At 41.2% G+C, this 16,423-nt stretch overlaps 1 protein-coding gene across 1 annotated transcript in view; it reads left to right on the top strand.

The window, feature by feature from the left end:
* IGBP1 (immunoglobulin (CD79A) binding protein 1) overlaps positions 1-5,984 on the top strand; it is a 45,283-nt gene extending 39,299 nt beyond the window's left edge. The window contains exon 6 of the mRNA XM_005700707.3: positions 5,498-5,984. Within this exon, the coding sequence (XP_005700764.3) occupies positions 5,498-5,640 (143 nt within the window). The 3' untranslated portion in view covers positions 5,641-5,984. The remainder of the gene's footprint in view (positions 1-5,497) is intronic.
* Positions 5,985-16,423: the final 10,439 nt, after the last annotated feature.

The following is a 16,423-nucleotide window of genomic DNA, read 5'->3' as shown; positions in this document are numbered from 1 at the left end:
TATCTACATTAATATATGATATTTGTTTCTCTCTTTCTGACTTCACTCTGTGTAACAGGCTCTCAGTTCATCCAGCTCATGAGAACTGACTCAGATTCATTCCTTTTTATGGCTACCACTCCTGGATTTTTAATCCATAGAAAATGAAAACACTAATTCAAAAAAAATACTTGCACCCCAATGTTCATAGCAGCATTGTTTACATTGTCCAGTATATGGAAGCAACCTAAAGTCTCAATAAGTGAATAGATAAGATGTGGTATATATATGCAATGTATTATATCTTATATGCAATTAGATATGATATATATATGCAATGTATATATATATGCAGTGCCATTAAAAAGAATGAAATATTGCCATTTGCAACAACATGGATGGCCCCTAGAGGGTAATATGCTTGGTGAAAAAAGTCGAGAAAGACAAATACTGTATGATATCACTTATATGTGGAATCTAAATATATATTAATAAATAATCTAATAACATAAATAATCCAATAATAAATATATCTATGAGAACTAGAGTCAGGGATATAGAGAACAAACAGGTAGTAACAAGTGAGGAGAGGAAAGGGAGGGAACGGCAAGGTGGTAGGGGATTAAGAGGTACAAGCTACTATGGATAAAACAAATAAGCTATAGGAATATATTGCATAGCACAGGAAATACAGCCAATATTTTTAAACTATAAATAGAGTATAATCTATAAAATACTGAATTACTATTTTGTACTCCTGAAACTGACTCATTTGAAAAGACCCTGATACTGGGAAAGATTGAAAGCAAGAGAAGGGGATGACAGAGAATGAGATGGTTGGATGGCATCACCAACTCAATGGACATGAGTTTGAGTAAACTCCGGGAGTTGGTGATGGACAGGGAGGCCTGGCGTGCTGTAGTCCATGGGATCAAAAAGAGTCAGACACAACTGAGTGATTGAACTAAACTCCTGAAACTAATATAATATTGTAAATCACCTATACTTCAATTTGAATAAGAAAAAAGAAACAAAACGAGTGAGTGAACACAACAGAAAATACCTTTCTAAAGTAAGAAACTTTTAAATCAAGAAGAAACAAAGATAAACAGAATTCTAGAAAAAGTGAAACATGAAAAGTTAGCAGAGACATATGGAATAAGATTATCTGAAAAAGAAAACTAAAGCAAGGAAAGGAAATAAATGCTTAAAAGTAATATTGAGGAAACTTTCCTGGAACTAAAAAAAAAAACATTTGATTTTAAAAAGCACAATACCTGAGAATTTTGACCCAGAATGACCAACAACAAAATTCACATTCTAATAAAATTACTAGATTTTTCTTTTTAAAGAGAAGAAATGTCTTGGATACTTCAGCAAAAACAGTAGGTAGTTTGTAAAGGAAGGAAAATTAGATCATCTTCAAACTTTTTGACACCAATACTTTGTACTAGAAGAAAATGGAGTAACATTTAAGATATTCAAGGGGAAAAAATGTAAGTCAAGGACATTATATCTGGTAAAAATGACTTTTAGGTATAAATGGCACAGGTATTTATCAACATGCTAGAACTCAGGAAATATTGGTTCCATAATCCCTTACTGAGAAACTTGCTGAAGAATGAACATAAGACAACCAAAATAAAAGACACTGATATCAGGACTGGTGGTTAACATTAAATAAATAGTTACATATAGAACTAAGACTAAATGAGATTTAAAAGGGAGGGAGTAGAGTATTAATACCTATATACCCTGGGCTCTGATAACATAGATATAGCATAACTTTTTTTAATGAAGAAATGGGGAAAGCACATGCGAAAAAAAATGAACTATTCTCAGCAGTTATATTGGTAGCAGTATTATTGTTATTCCAAGACTGTGTACTGTGAGATAATATAACTGAGTAATTATGAGTAATTATTCAAATTCCATCATCGTCTGTCTTTTGAGGGCTAAGACTTTTAGTGTGGAAGAATACAGATGTACTTCAAAAGAATTTAAGTTAGAAACAAAACAGCCCTGTAGTCTTGAATATGAACTCATAAGGAATTTTATTTAAAAGTAAACATACACAGACACACTTTTGCTTTATCCACTGAAAAGACTTAGAAATAATGAACAGCCCAGAAGCAGTGAGCACACCTAGTAACTCAGTTTGTGTTCTTGAAATACCATTCCCATTCAAAGAAACCAGGATGTATTAGAGAGATAGCTAATTCCAGGTCTGGAAATAAGATTAACTTGGAACATCTTGTCATAGAAGATAGGAAAGAAGCTTTAAAAGACTACCACAGTCATATCAAAAAGTCTCAGAAGCCAATTTGAAGATGTTTCCACAGGCCAGACAATTTGGCTTCCAAAAGGATAATTGCCAGTAGCAACGAGTACATCTAGTACCCAAAACTTGGGTTCTAATACCATTTTCCAATTAAAGGAACCAAGGGCTCTTTAGAGAAATGGGTAATTCTAGTGTTGGAGCAGGGAACGTAAAAGATGAACCTGAAATATCTTGTACTCTAGAAAATGAAGAAACTCTGAAAAAACAAGAGCAAACAAACTATCGAGGTTTTAATGTGACACAGAGCCTGCTGAAAGAATTGTCACTGGCCAAAACTGGAAGAATGTGAGCAGGAAAATAACAGTATTGGATTATAACAAAAATTATAAAACAAGTATCCATGAGTGTATAGTGATAGAAATAAATGACTAAACTGTACAGAAAAATTCAAAATTTGTGTGTATATACCTGTCTACACCTGTCTCAAGGAGGTGAAGCATAACTCCTCACTTCATAAGTAGGCTGTGTTTAGTTACTTGCTTCCAAAGACTATAATGTAGAAGAAGGGAGGAGCAGTAACTTCACAGTTGGGAACCCTACAAACACTACCTTAAGTGATCCTAGTTAACATCAGCAGTAATAAGTCATGTAATAAGGTATATAGCCTTGATTTGCTGTGATGAGGAGGGAGCCTGTCTGTGTTATTCTCCTCCAAGTCATAACCCTAGTCTAATTATGAGAAAAACATCAGGCAATGCCAGGTTGAGGAACATTCTGCAAAATACCTGAGTATACCTCAAAACTGTCCAAGTCATCAAAAACTAGGAAAGGGAGAAATTGTCACAGCCAAGAGCAGACTAAGGAGACAGGGGACTAAATGTAATATGGAATATTTGATGCAATCCTGGAACCAAGAGGAAAAAAAAAAAAGGACATTAGGTGAAACCTAAGGAAATTTGAATAAAGTATGAGCTTTAGTTGTTAATTATGTATGTATCAGTATTGGTTCATTAGTTATGACACACAAACCATAGTACTGTAAGATGTTAACAATAAAGGGAAATGGGGTACAGATATATAAGAACTCTGTACTATCACAATTTTTCTGTAAATTAAAACTATTCTAAAATTTAAAAGTTGGAACATCTTTTAGAAGTCATTGCAATTCATTGAAACCCACCAAATATGAGTCCCACCAAATCCATGGGTCCATAACTGTATTTAAAAAGAATAATTGTTCAATTTCAAAGGATGGTAAGGAGCTAATTTAGTGCCTTGAGAAATGGTAAATTAAAGTGAAAGAATCAGGCATTTATCTTGTCCTTTTTTTCTGGGTGACTAAATAGTAGTAGATGAGGGGAAGCCTGTCTTTATAAAAGCATTCTACTTAGTAAAAAAAAAAAATTTTAAAGTTAAGAGTATCACCTTTTTGAAACCCCAGGAAAATTAATGAATATAGACATTGAGCATCAACAGCTGCTAACATCACAGCATGTGAGACACAAATACTGTGTGCCAACACCACCTATTTTCATGTGGAAGGAATCAACCCTGAGTCACATCAAGCTCTGTAACCACTTGCCAATCTGCAAAAATACAGAAAAACATGTTGGACTCCATCACTACTATGTAGTCAGCAAAATCCAGATTTTTTCAGAAACTACAGGTCAAATGCTCCAGCCTCTTCGATAGATAACTTGTAAAGAAAGAAAGGGATTGAAGAAGAAACCTGTAAATTAAAAATATATCAAAATATTTTTAAATGGGTAAAACTAACCTCAGAAACATAATGCTAAGTGAGAGAAGTCAGACACAAAAGACCACATGTTACTTGATTCCATTTATGTGAAATCTTCAGAATAAGCAAATCTGTAGAGATAGAAGGTAGATTAATGATTTCCAGGGAAGGAAGTAATGAGAATTAACTGCAAATGAGTACAAGGAATCTTTTAGGGGTGATAGAAAATTTTTTTGAGACAGCAATTTTTAATATTTATTTGGCTGTGTTGGGTCTTAATTGAAGCATGTGAGATCTAGTTCTCTGACCAGGGAACGAACCTGGGCTCCCTGCACTGGGAGCATGGAGTCTTAGCTTCTGGACCACCAGGAAAGTCCCGGGGTGATAAAAATTTTAAAAATTGGATTGTAGTGATGGCTGCACAACTCTGTACCAAAGATCTTTGAGTAAAAAATCAGTGTAGAAATGGACAACTCTGGGGTCTAGGGATGCATGCTTGGATAATAAACTCGAAGAAGTTATTACTATAAAAGGTAATATAGTGGTTACCTTTGGAGGGCGAGGATATGATTTGGATGCTCATAGAGAAGCCTTGTGGATGGGTACAGAAAATCTATTTCTTGACCCAAGAGGAGGCTATAAAGGTATAGCCTCCTTATGAAAGTTTAAGTTATATGTATTTTTTGTGTGATTTCCAGTATCTTTTATTTTACAATAAAAGGGTTAAATAGAACACAAGACTCTTAAAAGAGATCAGGTTCCCTACATATTTCATTCTTTATCATATTGATGAGAGTATTTCTCATGGGCAAATTCAAGGTAGCTAGGAAATGTTCCCCTTACAGCAGAAAGAAAAATTCAGTGCAAAAGAGAAATGGAGCATTTAGTTTCATTTCTTTTGAGTGTACACTGCATGACAAGTGCCATTTGGACCTCACACCCTGTTCCAAACATGTGCAAAATAACATACATTATTTTCTGGTGGGTTCAACTGCCCTGTGATATCCAGTTTTACACATAAAATTGTTGAACTGTAATAAAGGAAATGGAAGGAGGAGGAGCAGTCACCTATAGTCAAATCACAAATCATAAAATCAAATATTTTTTACTTTAATGTTTTGTCATGCTAGTGGGATAACCACTATACTACGGAAATACTTCAGTGTTTTTGGTTTGCTGGGGTTTTGTTGGTCAGTTGGCATTTGTTTTCTGTTGTGAGGGCTTAGCCATTTTAGCAAGAATTCTTTCCCAAAATATAATTCATTTTGAGGGGCAACTTTTATGTGTTTGCCTTCTTATGAAAACAGCTCAGAGAATTTTGTCTTACATGTCACCTGTTAAGTAATATTAAGTACTGTCCCCAATTCTGCTTGTCCCAGGGTAGACAGCTAGCTATATTTTCCTTGTCTTCATGTTATGTGGTCGCATTCAGAGTGGAGCTGGGGCCCATGACAGTCCCTCCTTTCCTCACCCCTGCTTTCTCATTTTTGATTGGGCAGAGTTTAAAAGAGCAGCTCAGCAACAAGAAGATCAGGAGCATGAGGAGGAAGAGGATGATCAGGCAGTCCGCAAAGCTCGAGAGTGGGATGACTGGAAGGACACCCATCCTAGAGGTTATGGCAACCGGCAGAACATGGGTTAGCCTCCCCACAACAAGACAGGACAACAGGGGCTTACATCTTGCCTGCCAAGGACAACTATGCCGTCTCCCCATCCCTGGTCTTCTGCTTCAGCTGTGTACAACGAAGGCAGAGATGCTTAGTCTTGCTTAGTGTTCAATAAAATGTCAAGCAATGAAGTGTGTATTTGTACCCTAAATGATAAGCCAGAAATCTTGTTTTGGCATTAATCATTCTCATCATGGTATATTTTAATTTTCTTAAGTGGAAAGAAAAGACTGAGAAATGACTCTGTATAATCAATCAAGGCTGTATGAATTATCTTGAAAAAAAATAATGAAATAAAGGTTCCCTTCTATCACATGCACCTGTGCAGAAATAATGGTATCAGCTGCTTTTTTGGGAGACTTGGGGGAAGGGGGTCAGCTATGGGTCCCTGTGCTTATGGCAAGATCCTGGTCATCTCTCTTCGACATAGGCCGTGAGTTACCCAGCATCAGAGCTGCCCAGGCTAGCTGGAGCTTGCTTTCTCCTTCCTGCCCTGGTACTGTGAACTAACCCAACACTTGCTTTATAGGAATGAGCACAAAAGCCAGGACTTTTCCTGTCATATGACCCTGTTTTCAGGAATTTTAGCTATAAACGAACTGATCATAATAATCCTATCTACCCAGTCTTCCTTGCCTCAGCCATGAGAAATGAGGAAACAGATAAAGCACTATGAGAGCCATCCTTGTGTGTGCATCTGAGACTGGGGCCTTTACTCTAGAATTATCTGAAACCCTTAGGGTAAAGAATAGTTGAGGCTATAGCCTAACTCTTAAGCGGGCTGCTAGAAGATCATTTTGGCCCTCTTTGCCTGTTCTATGCATACCTGGCATGGTCCCAAGCAGTCAATGTGCTGTGGTGGTCATTTTGCTGGTAATAAGGTGCCTGCAGTCATGCCAATAACGGAGTGGACAAGAGGGGACGGCAACGATGACAAGGAAAAGTACCTGCTTTCTGCAGTAAAGAGAAGACACCCTCAGCTCCTGAGTTGATACCCTAGAACAGCAACCATGTGTTGAAACAAATGATCTGTATAGAAAACATACTTTTGTTCTATGTGGCTTTGGTACACTTAGATTTTCTGTTAAGAAGATGACTCAGCCTTCCTATTCTAGCTCCTGCAGTCTAGCTTAGGAGAGGGGTTTGAAAAGGAGACTTAGTTCCCTTTCCTTTGCAGGGTGTTATGTGGAGTGCTGTCAGGCGATGAGTAGGAGGTTGTGTTTAGTGGCAGATGACAGAAAACTACCAATAATACATTTGTAAATTGCTTAATAAAGGGTTCATGTCACCCTCACAACATAAGCTCCTGAAACTGGTGGAGCACAGATTAACTTCTCCAAGGATGTGGGAAGCAAACATTCATTTTTTTAGTTCTCTTCCAATTATTGCCAGGCTGCCTCTAGCAATGGCCTATTTCCTGCCCTCCAAACTCCACCCTGAGCTCATTCCCCAAATGGGCCAGGTTAGGGTTTTCCCCTTGGTCCGAGTCTATTTAAAGATGGTCTTTTCAGAAGATCAGCTTGATTAAGCCCCCTCACATTCTGATATCTAAGAGGCAAACTAGACAAGGTGGTTTTGAATCCTGGCTTTAAAGTTGAAAGCTGTGTGACCTTGGGCAATATAATCTCTGAACTGCTCCTCTGTTTTCTTACATTTGCAGGTGAGCTGTTTCATGGGATTGTTGTAAGAGTTCAATGTATAACAGACTGAAGTGTTTTCATCTGAGCCCAGTGACTACAATCTGTCCACTAGGACGGGAAAGGAAATGGGACAGATAAATATGGGGAACTCTGTTCTGTGCCAGGTACTGGAGCCAGCACTTTCACATGCTATTAACACTCACAGTGACCCTGCAAAATAGGTGGCATTGTCCCCATTTTACAGGTGAGAAAACAAGCCCGGAGAAGCTGAATGATCTCTTCAAGTTCACATGAGTAAGAAGCTCTGCTTCTATCATTTTCCATGTGCTTCCCAATTGCTTGTGCTTTTGTTAGGCATCTTAAAAGGGCTTAAAAAGGGAGCAGCTTTAAAAATTCAAGCCCAAACCACCACTTACACGTTATTGGAACTCTAGAAATTCCTTTTTAGCTGACTCACCAAACAAAAGGTTATGCCAGCCTGCCTCCCCCCTGCCATTTCCCCCTCAGATGAAGGATAAGAAGACAGAGGCGGTGAGCAAACCCATCTTCCTCCATTTTCCTCCCCAGTCCTCTGCTACTGCCAACTGGGTTGCTAAAAACAAACAAACAAACAAAAAACACCTTCTCACCATAACAAGGCATTTCAGGGTCCTAGAGTGAGTTCTGTTTGGTGCACTCCAGGAAGCCAGGACTCAGAGCATTCCACAGATATTAATAATAGTAGGTTGCACTATGTTTATTTCATCTATGCTGCTTATTTCATTCTCATAGTCTGTCGGGCAGGAGATGATGCCTTCATTTTACAGGGAGGGAAACCAGCGTGGGGAAATACAGTGAGTGACTTAGTTCAGTAACACAGCTAAATAAATACATGGACTGTGCAAATATCAGTGCAGCCAAAGTATCTGCCCTCTGTAGCTCTCACATGGAGGACAATTATTTAGAAAAGGTGAATACTGAGCACTATTTCTTTTAAAGCCATTATGTGGTGATTTGTCCTTTCCACTCATTCTTTTCAACATCCCTGTAAGAAATACAGGGCAGGGGACTGAGTGAGCAGATTCCAAGCTCAAGAAATTGGAGTTAAGTGTTCTGAGTTAGAGTCTATCCTCTGGGCTCTGCTGCTCCCTAGCCAGGTGACCCAGGCCACCCAGGTCACCAGGGTCACTGCTGTCATTTAAAACAACATGTAAAGGATAAAGCTTTTGAAACTTGATCCACCTCTCTGTGTCTTCTGAAAGTCAAAATCCTCCTCTGCTTGCTGTGGGCCTCCAGTTTGCTCATCAGCACAATAGACACACTCACTGCCACCTGGTTCTGTCGGACACCCAAGATAGCACTGTGACCACTGCCTCCTTGCAAAACAGCTCCTTCCTACACCTGCATGTCGTTTCCTCATATTACTTTTCACCCATTCATCCAAGGTACAGTTTAACCTTGGTTCAGTTCCCTCACACTCCATAGAAAGGAGATGTGTGTTTGGTCAGATGCTAACAGTATCTGGCCTACTTATCTCACAGGCCAGAATGAGGAGTTAATGAAATCAAATATGGAAAAGCACTTTGAACAATTATAAAACATGGCACAATTATTTGTAAGTTTGGAAGCCAGAGGAGGGGATGTATTTTTTTTTATTCAGTGTTTCACAACTATAACCCCTATGCCCCCATTGCTTTGGGGTTCCCCAGGTGGCTCAGTGGTAAAGAAGTAAAGTGAAGTGAAGTGAGGTGAAAGTCACTCAGTCATGTCCAACTCTTTGCGACCCAATGGACTATAAGTCCATGGGGTTCTTCAGGCCAGGCCAGAATTCTGGAGTGGGTAGCCTTTCCCTTCTCCAGGGGATCTTCCCAACCCAGGGATAGAACCCAGGTCTCCCACATTGCAGGCAGATTCTTTACCAGCTGAGTGACAAGGGAAGCCTGCCAATTCAGGAGCCACAGGAGATGCAGTTTCGATCCCTGGGTCGGGAAGATCCCCTGGAGGAGGAAATGGCAACCCACTCCAGTATTCTTGCCTGGGAAATCCCATGGACAGAGGAGCCTTGTGGGCTATGGTCCATGGGGCCACAAAGAGTTGGACATGACTGAGTGACAGAGCACACATATATCACCACCAGCAAAAAGGTTTGTGACATGCTTTTCTTCGTGTGCTGGAGATGACCAGCATAGGAAAGAATTGTTACATGCAGTAGAAATTGAGAACTGGATTTTGCTTATCTGCCCACCAGGTCACCCTTGACAAATGTATGTGAAAGGATGGTAAACCAAGTCTTAATTTCAGTTTCTCGCTCCACCTGGCAATAAGTCCCTCCAAGAGAGTACAACACAGCAATGATTTAGGCTAGCCTATTCCTGTGTGGGAGCATGAATAAAAATAGCTGCCATGTATTGAGTACCTACTGTATACAAGGAGTTAATACAACAAAAGCCCATGGTAGATCATATTATTGCCTCAATCTGTAAATGAGGAACTTGAAGCTCAGAGACGGGATTTCTCGAAGATCACTTGGTCCTCAGAGTTGAGCTGGGCCTGGATTCCAGGTGGGCCTGACTCCACAGGCCACATCCTTCCAGTCCACCATGCTCCCTAGGAAGTACAAAGCAGGGAGGACATATGAAGGTGGGTGAGACACCCTGCTCTAGTGATAACCACTCCCCTCCTCTCTCTAAATTTTGAGCAACAATTCCATCAGTTTTGCCTGCCAGGCCCTTCAAGGGTACATTTGAGACCTGCACACCAAGGGAACATCCCTGACTCATAAATCTCCCCTTCCTGGGGCCCCACATCCCTCAGCCTGTAGAATATTCCTGCTCCCAAGGCCAGGCCCACCTGCTCTCCCCTCCCAGCCCTAACTGATGTTGGTACAAGTAAATCTTTCAAACCCTCTGTTCCACCCTCTCACCTAGGGGTTCCTACATATTTTCTAAGCCAGTCAAAGCCCCCTCCCCTTTTTGATCTACCAGGCCCTCCTGGACAACTGAGACCAGTCCCAGGCCATGAGCACATGACTTTTCAGCCAGGGGCCGGGAGGGCAGATTTCTGCCTGAATTCTGAGGCCCTTCCACACTCAGCGATAGATAGCACGTCTGCTATCCTGCTGCCCTTGTCCTGGGCTCAGACATTGAGAGATTGGCAGAAAGGCTCGTCACCAGCTTTATGGAACCTGTCTTTTCCTTTCCTTGTCTACCTTCTGTCTAGGTGAGCTCACCCCACCTCCACTCTCCGTGACTGACCACATGTGTGCTGATGGCCCTGATCTTTCTGCTGAGCTCCCTGACCTATATCCTATCATCTACCACACAGTGCCTCTTGATGAACAAAAATGCAAATTCAACAGCCTGGCAATGAACTCATCCCACTCCTCATTCCCCACCCTTCTGGCTCCATTAGAGCTTCTTAGGGCCCCTTCGCCTATTTAGTTCTCTTCCTGAGAAGCTCGGCACTGTGTCTGGCCTTCTCCCCTTCACAAAGCCGGCATTCAGTGTCTGCAGAATGAATTGCAGAATGAATGAATCCCATCATGAATCATGCTTCTTTGTCAGGCAGATTCACCATAATGCAGCCTCTTTCTTTTCATATTCAAACAACTTTCCATAAAAGAAAACCTAGTATCCCTTCACCTTAAAGCAGCAATCATTTCTCTCTCAGACCTACTTTCATCCTATCACTGAAGGGACCACATTTTCACAAAGTATAATCAGTGAAGAGGTCTGCTTTATACTTGACTTTGAAATCTTAGTGTATCATATACTATAGAGTCTGCCTTATAATAATTTTAATGACTGCTGATTAGTCTATAAGATTGCTATATAATAGCTTACTTAGCCAGGCCCAGATTTTGAACATTTGGATTGTTTCCAGGTTTCTCCTGCTATTTCCTTTATTCATTTAACAAAGCAAATTACCTTATTTGCTTGGATTCACACAAAATATCCCCGGAGGAGGAGGGATGTGGGGTTGTTAGAGGCCAGGAGTGGGAAGGAGACTTTTCATTGAATTTTCCAATAGGCGCTTTTAAATTTTGAATCATGTGAATATGCTGATAATCCAAGATATATATGCCAAAAACTTACTGTACATGGAGCATCCCACTAGAAGCTTGATATAGCACTGGAATCTACACTAACTTCCTAATATGTGTTCTCCTAAAAATATGTATAATGTACCTTGGGAATCCAGAGGAGAGAACAGGGTGGAGAATTTCAGACAATGACATTTTCACTGAACCTTGAAGCATGGGTAAGAGTTAGGCTAATAAATAGACCACCATGGGCCAAGGCCCAGAATAGCAAAGGGCACTTCCTGGTTGGGGAAAAGAGACTGTATCCGGTGTGTTGTGAAAGTTACCGGAAATGAGTCTTTCAAGGAGGGCAGAAACCAGTGTAGAAAGAGCTCTGGAGGCCAGGCTTTGGGGTTCAAACTTGATCCCAGAGGCCATGGGAGCCTTTGGAGGGTTGGAAATAGGGCAGAGGGTAAGAGCTCTGTTTGACAGCAATCCTCTGGCAGCAAAGGACCAAAGGAAAGGAGGGCAGCAGGGAGCAGCCTGCTGAAGTCCAGGAGACAGTGACCAAGGCCTGATGTAGGAGACCAGCTGTCCCAGTGAGCCTTTGTTTTAGCACTGAAGGTCCTGTGTCCTGGGCAACTCCTCAGTCTCTGGCAAATAGACATGTTAGGTCATTCTAGCCTGAATCAAGACACTTGATACTGCATTCTCCCCAGCCTGCCTGCTCTGAGAAATGATCTCACGACTTCCAAGACATTTTGAAATATCAATTTCTGGCCCCCTCTGTCCCCTTCTCCAGCCACTACTCTTGGGTTCATTTACTTTCAGTAGGTTCTTTCTGGGCTTCCCAGGTGGCTCAGATGGTAAAGGATCTACCCACAGTGCAGGAGACCCCGGTTTGATTCCTGGGTCAGGAAGATCCCTGGAGAAGGGAATGGCAACCCACTCCAGTATTCTTGCCTGGAGAATACTATGGACAGAGGAGCCTGGTGGGCCATAGTCCATGGGGTCAGGAGGAGTTGGATACAACTGAGCGACCAACACACATATAGGTTCTTTATAGAGCTGCTGATCTCCAGACATAAAGTGATTTATAAGGAAAACATCCCCATTCACCAAAGTCCAGTCTTCTGTCCTTCTGTTCCCCTCCACAAACCTGAGGCTCCCACCAAATGAAAGTAGTCCCTGTGCCAAAGCAAAGTTGCAGACTTCTTGGTCTCCCAGGCCACCTCAAGACAGATCATGCTCTCTGCTTCTCTGCTTGATTGGGCAGAGTTTATTTTTATTTTTTTAAATTTAAATTTATTTAATTGGAAGCTAATTACTTTACAATATTGTATTGGTTTTGCCATACATCAACATGAATCTCTGCTTGTCAGAGCACCTCTCCATAGCTGAATGCCAGTACCATGAAGCAGCTCCTGGGTGTCACACACTGCCTGAGAACTTTTCAAACATTACCACTAGTCCTCACAGCAAATAAATATGATTAGTCCCTTTTTCCAGAGGAGACTCAGAGAGGGGAAATGTCTTGTCCAGGGTCACACAGCTACTAGCCTTCCCCTCTGTCTTCTTCATAGTTCTCTGATGGCCCTAATCCTTGTATTGATGCTGTGTGCATTTCTCTCACACCCTGCCAGCCCCATGACCCACCAGACACACAACTGTCAACCTAGAACAATTCCACGCTTGTAGTAGAACCCCAATAAAAAGTTGGTGAAAGAAGGGACTATGTATCGATATGTCCCTTGTGTAGTACCTAACACAATGCCTGGTATTAGATAGGATCTCCTATTCAGCAAAGAAAAAGCAAGAGAATTCCAGAAAAACGTCTATTTCAGCTTCATTGACTACACTAAATGAAGTTTGACCGTGTGGATCACAAAAAAATGTGGAAAACTCTTCAAGAGATGGGAATACCATATCACCTTACCTGTTTCCTAAGAAACCTGTATGCAGGTCATGAAGCAACAGGTAGAACTGGACGTGGAACAACAGGCTGGCTTAAAATTGGGAAAGGAATATGTCAATGCTATATATTATCACCCTGCTTATTTAACTTCTATGAAAGTACATCATGCGAAATGCTGGGCTGGAAGAATCACAAGCTGAAATCAAGAGAAATATCAACAACTTCAGATATGCAGATGATACCACTCTAGTGGCAGAAAGCAAAGAGGAACTAAAGAGCCTCTTTTTTTTTTTGTAATAAGAATTTTATGAAGTCTTTATGAAATCAAAATACTCATCACCAGATATTTTTGTAAAATTTTCATTATGAAAAGCAATAACCAAAGTAAACACATATTACAATGCAGAAATAATTGCAAGGATATCGAGAATAGAAGAATCAAAAAATTATAAATACTATACTCAAAGATATGTGCAAAGCTATCACATCCATAAAATAAAAATCATAAGGTATAGAAAATGCAGAACCAAAAGTTGTTCAAAATTTTAAAATAATAATAGAAATATAAAAATCAGTAAACATTTTGGAAGCTGACATAAAGAGCCTCTTGATGAGGGTAAAAGAGGAGAATGAAAAAGCTGGCTTAAAGTTCAACATCAAAAAACTAAGATCATGGCATCCAGTCCCATCACTTCATGGCAAATAGATGGGGAAACAATGGAAACAGTGACAGACTTTATTTTGGGGGGCTCCAAAATCACTGCAGATGGTGGGTGACTGCCCCCACGAAATTAAAAGATGCTCTTCAGAAGGAAAGCTATGACAAACCTAGACATCATATATAAAAGCAGAGACATCACATGGCCAACATGGGTGCATAATAGTCAAAGCTATGGTTTTTCCAGTAGTCATGTACACATGTGAGAGTTGGACCATAAAGCCTGAGCACTGAAGAACTGATGCTTTCAAACTGTGGTGCTAGACAAGACTCTGGAGAGTCCTTTGGACTGCAAAGAGATCAAGCCGGCCAATCCTAAAGGAAATCAGTCTTGAATATTCATTGGAAGGACTGATGCTGACGCTAAAGCTCTCATACTTTGGCCACCTGATGCAAAGAGCCAGATCATTGGAAAAGACCCTGATACTGGGAAAGATTGAGGGCAGGAGGAGAAGGGGACGACAAAGGATGAGGTGGTTGGATGGTATCACCGACTCAATGGACATGAGTTTGAGCAAGCTCCAGGAGATGGTGAAGGACAGGGAAGCTTGGCATACTGCAGTCCGTGGAGTCGCAAAGACTCTGACTGACTGAGTGACCAAACAGCAATTCCGATATTGCTGAAATTGCAGGACCGCACCAAATGAGGGCGTGACTGAAGGGAAGCAATCAGAAGAGAGCCTGTTATGACAAAACCTCAGCTGTCCAAAGCTTTCTAGAAATGAGTCATTCTGAAGGCTGAGGGTGAAACTTCAGAAATCAGGAAGAAGAACCCTAGAGCTGTTGCTTCTTTCTCACAGATTCCCTGGCTTCCACTCCTCCCCTTCTGAGCTACCTGGTCCCCTTGGTCTTCTTTTCCTTCCAGTCTGCTTTGTTTTCCTGTTGTTCCTACAAAGCTTCTTAGCTTCTGGTTTGGCACACTAACTGCAGTCTTTGCTGGACTACCCTTCCCCATGCCTTTTTTGCCCTTTCTCCTCACTGCAACAATCCCACCACCATCGCTTCCACAGAGACTTCCCTGCCCTCCTCAGGCTGCTGGATGCTTCCCTCACCTGCATTCGCATACCCCACAGCTCCCCATATAGGTGTCTGTGATTACGCCCACCTCACATGCTGGACTGTGTGTTTCTTGATGGTTAGAATCATATCAGCCCTAAATGTTTATGAATGGAATTTATAGGCCATTTTGTGCTTCTCAGCTGCCTCTCCTTTGCTTACTCCAAGACAGCTAAGGTTTTGCTTGTTTGTTGGTTGGATTGTCATTGGGAAATCATGAGTGCTTGTTGTTCAGGATTTGTCACTCACCTACTTCTCCTCTTCTTGCTTTTACTACATACACTGGTGTTTATGTTGTGCTTATCCATTTGGCTCAGAAGGTTCCAGCTCAGACACTATGCTCTTTGTTTTGTGGGGGAAAGTGTAGCCAATCAAGGTCATGCCCCAGCCCTGCCAGTCCATCTTGCCTAGGAAACCAAGAGACTAGACCTCATTATTTGTTGCAAGAGTGTTTACTTGAATGACTACATGGTACCAGGCCCTGAGCCAGACATTAGAGAGACAGAGATGGAAATTGTGTGTCCTTGCCCTGCCTCTAGCACCTCATGTGAGCCTTTTCTAGGTCTCTTTCATTTGCCCATCTGAAAGTAAAGCGGGGTAGAGACCTGATTTGTAAGCAGCCTTATCAATCAACATTGGGAACTCATCTATACAGGTTGCTCTCACCTTCCCCACATTTGTGCTTTCCCCCAGAAGAGCCCAGCCCCGCATTGTACCTTGCTCCCTCCTCCCCTACAAATTCTGAGCAGATGTGCTCTAACACATCTCACTCTGTATGTGGCCAAGTATTAATAGCCCCAAGAAGCAGCTTGAAAACCTCAGCTAGACAGAGAGGGAAAAAAGAAAGAGGAGGAGGGGTATAGAGGGTACATTGGGGAACATGGCCATAGAGAGTGCATTGGGAAAGGCCAGTGCATCCCACAGTGCATCAAAGACATTCCCTAAGCCCAACTCTGAAGACTGATATTAGTCAGTCTAATCAAGGACCCCAAACCAGAGTGGGATATGGGGAAGGAGACACAGTTTCACTAACCTTTCTGGACAAGGCTAAGGAATTAACATTTTCTTGCACTGATAGGACACTTGATACTATCTTTGTATTTGGTATTCCCAGTAACCTTTTTAATTACATACAAAGATATTTTTGAGAGCCTACATTCAAAGCCTCCTGTTGAGAAATACTGGCCTTTTCCAGTAGGACACTTATCACAAATTCAAGTGTATAGACAGTTTCATGATTTTTTAATGTGTTTCCTCCACTAGACTGTGAGTTCCATAAAGGCAGGAATGATGCCCATCTTCTTCCACACTGAATCCTCAACACATAGAACAGCACCTGGCTAACAATAATCACTTAAGTTACCAAAAAAAAAAATGATCCACGGATCTGGGATCTGGAGACAATCTTTAATTCTAACTAACTCTTTTA

Source organism: Capra hircus (genome assembly GCF_001704415.2).
Source record: "Capra hircus breed San Clemente chromosome X unlocalized genomic scaffold, ASM170441v1, whole genome shotgun sequence".
Taxonomy (NCBI): Eukaryota; Metazoa; Chordata; class Mammalia; order Artiodactyla; family Bovidae; genus Capra; species Capra hircus.
The sequence above is the reverse complement of the archived record's forward strand: the minus strand, read 5'-3'. Positions and strand labels throughout refer to the sequence as shown.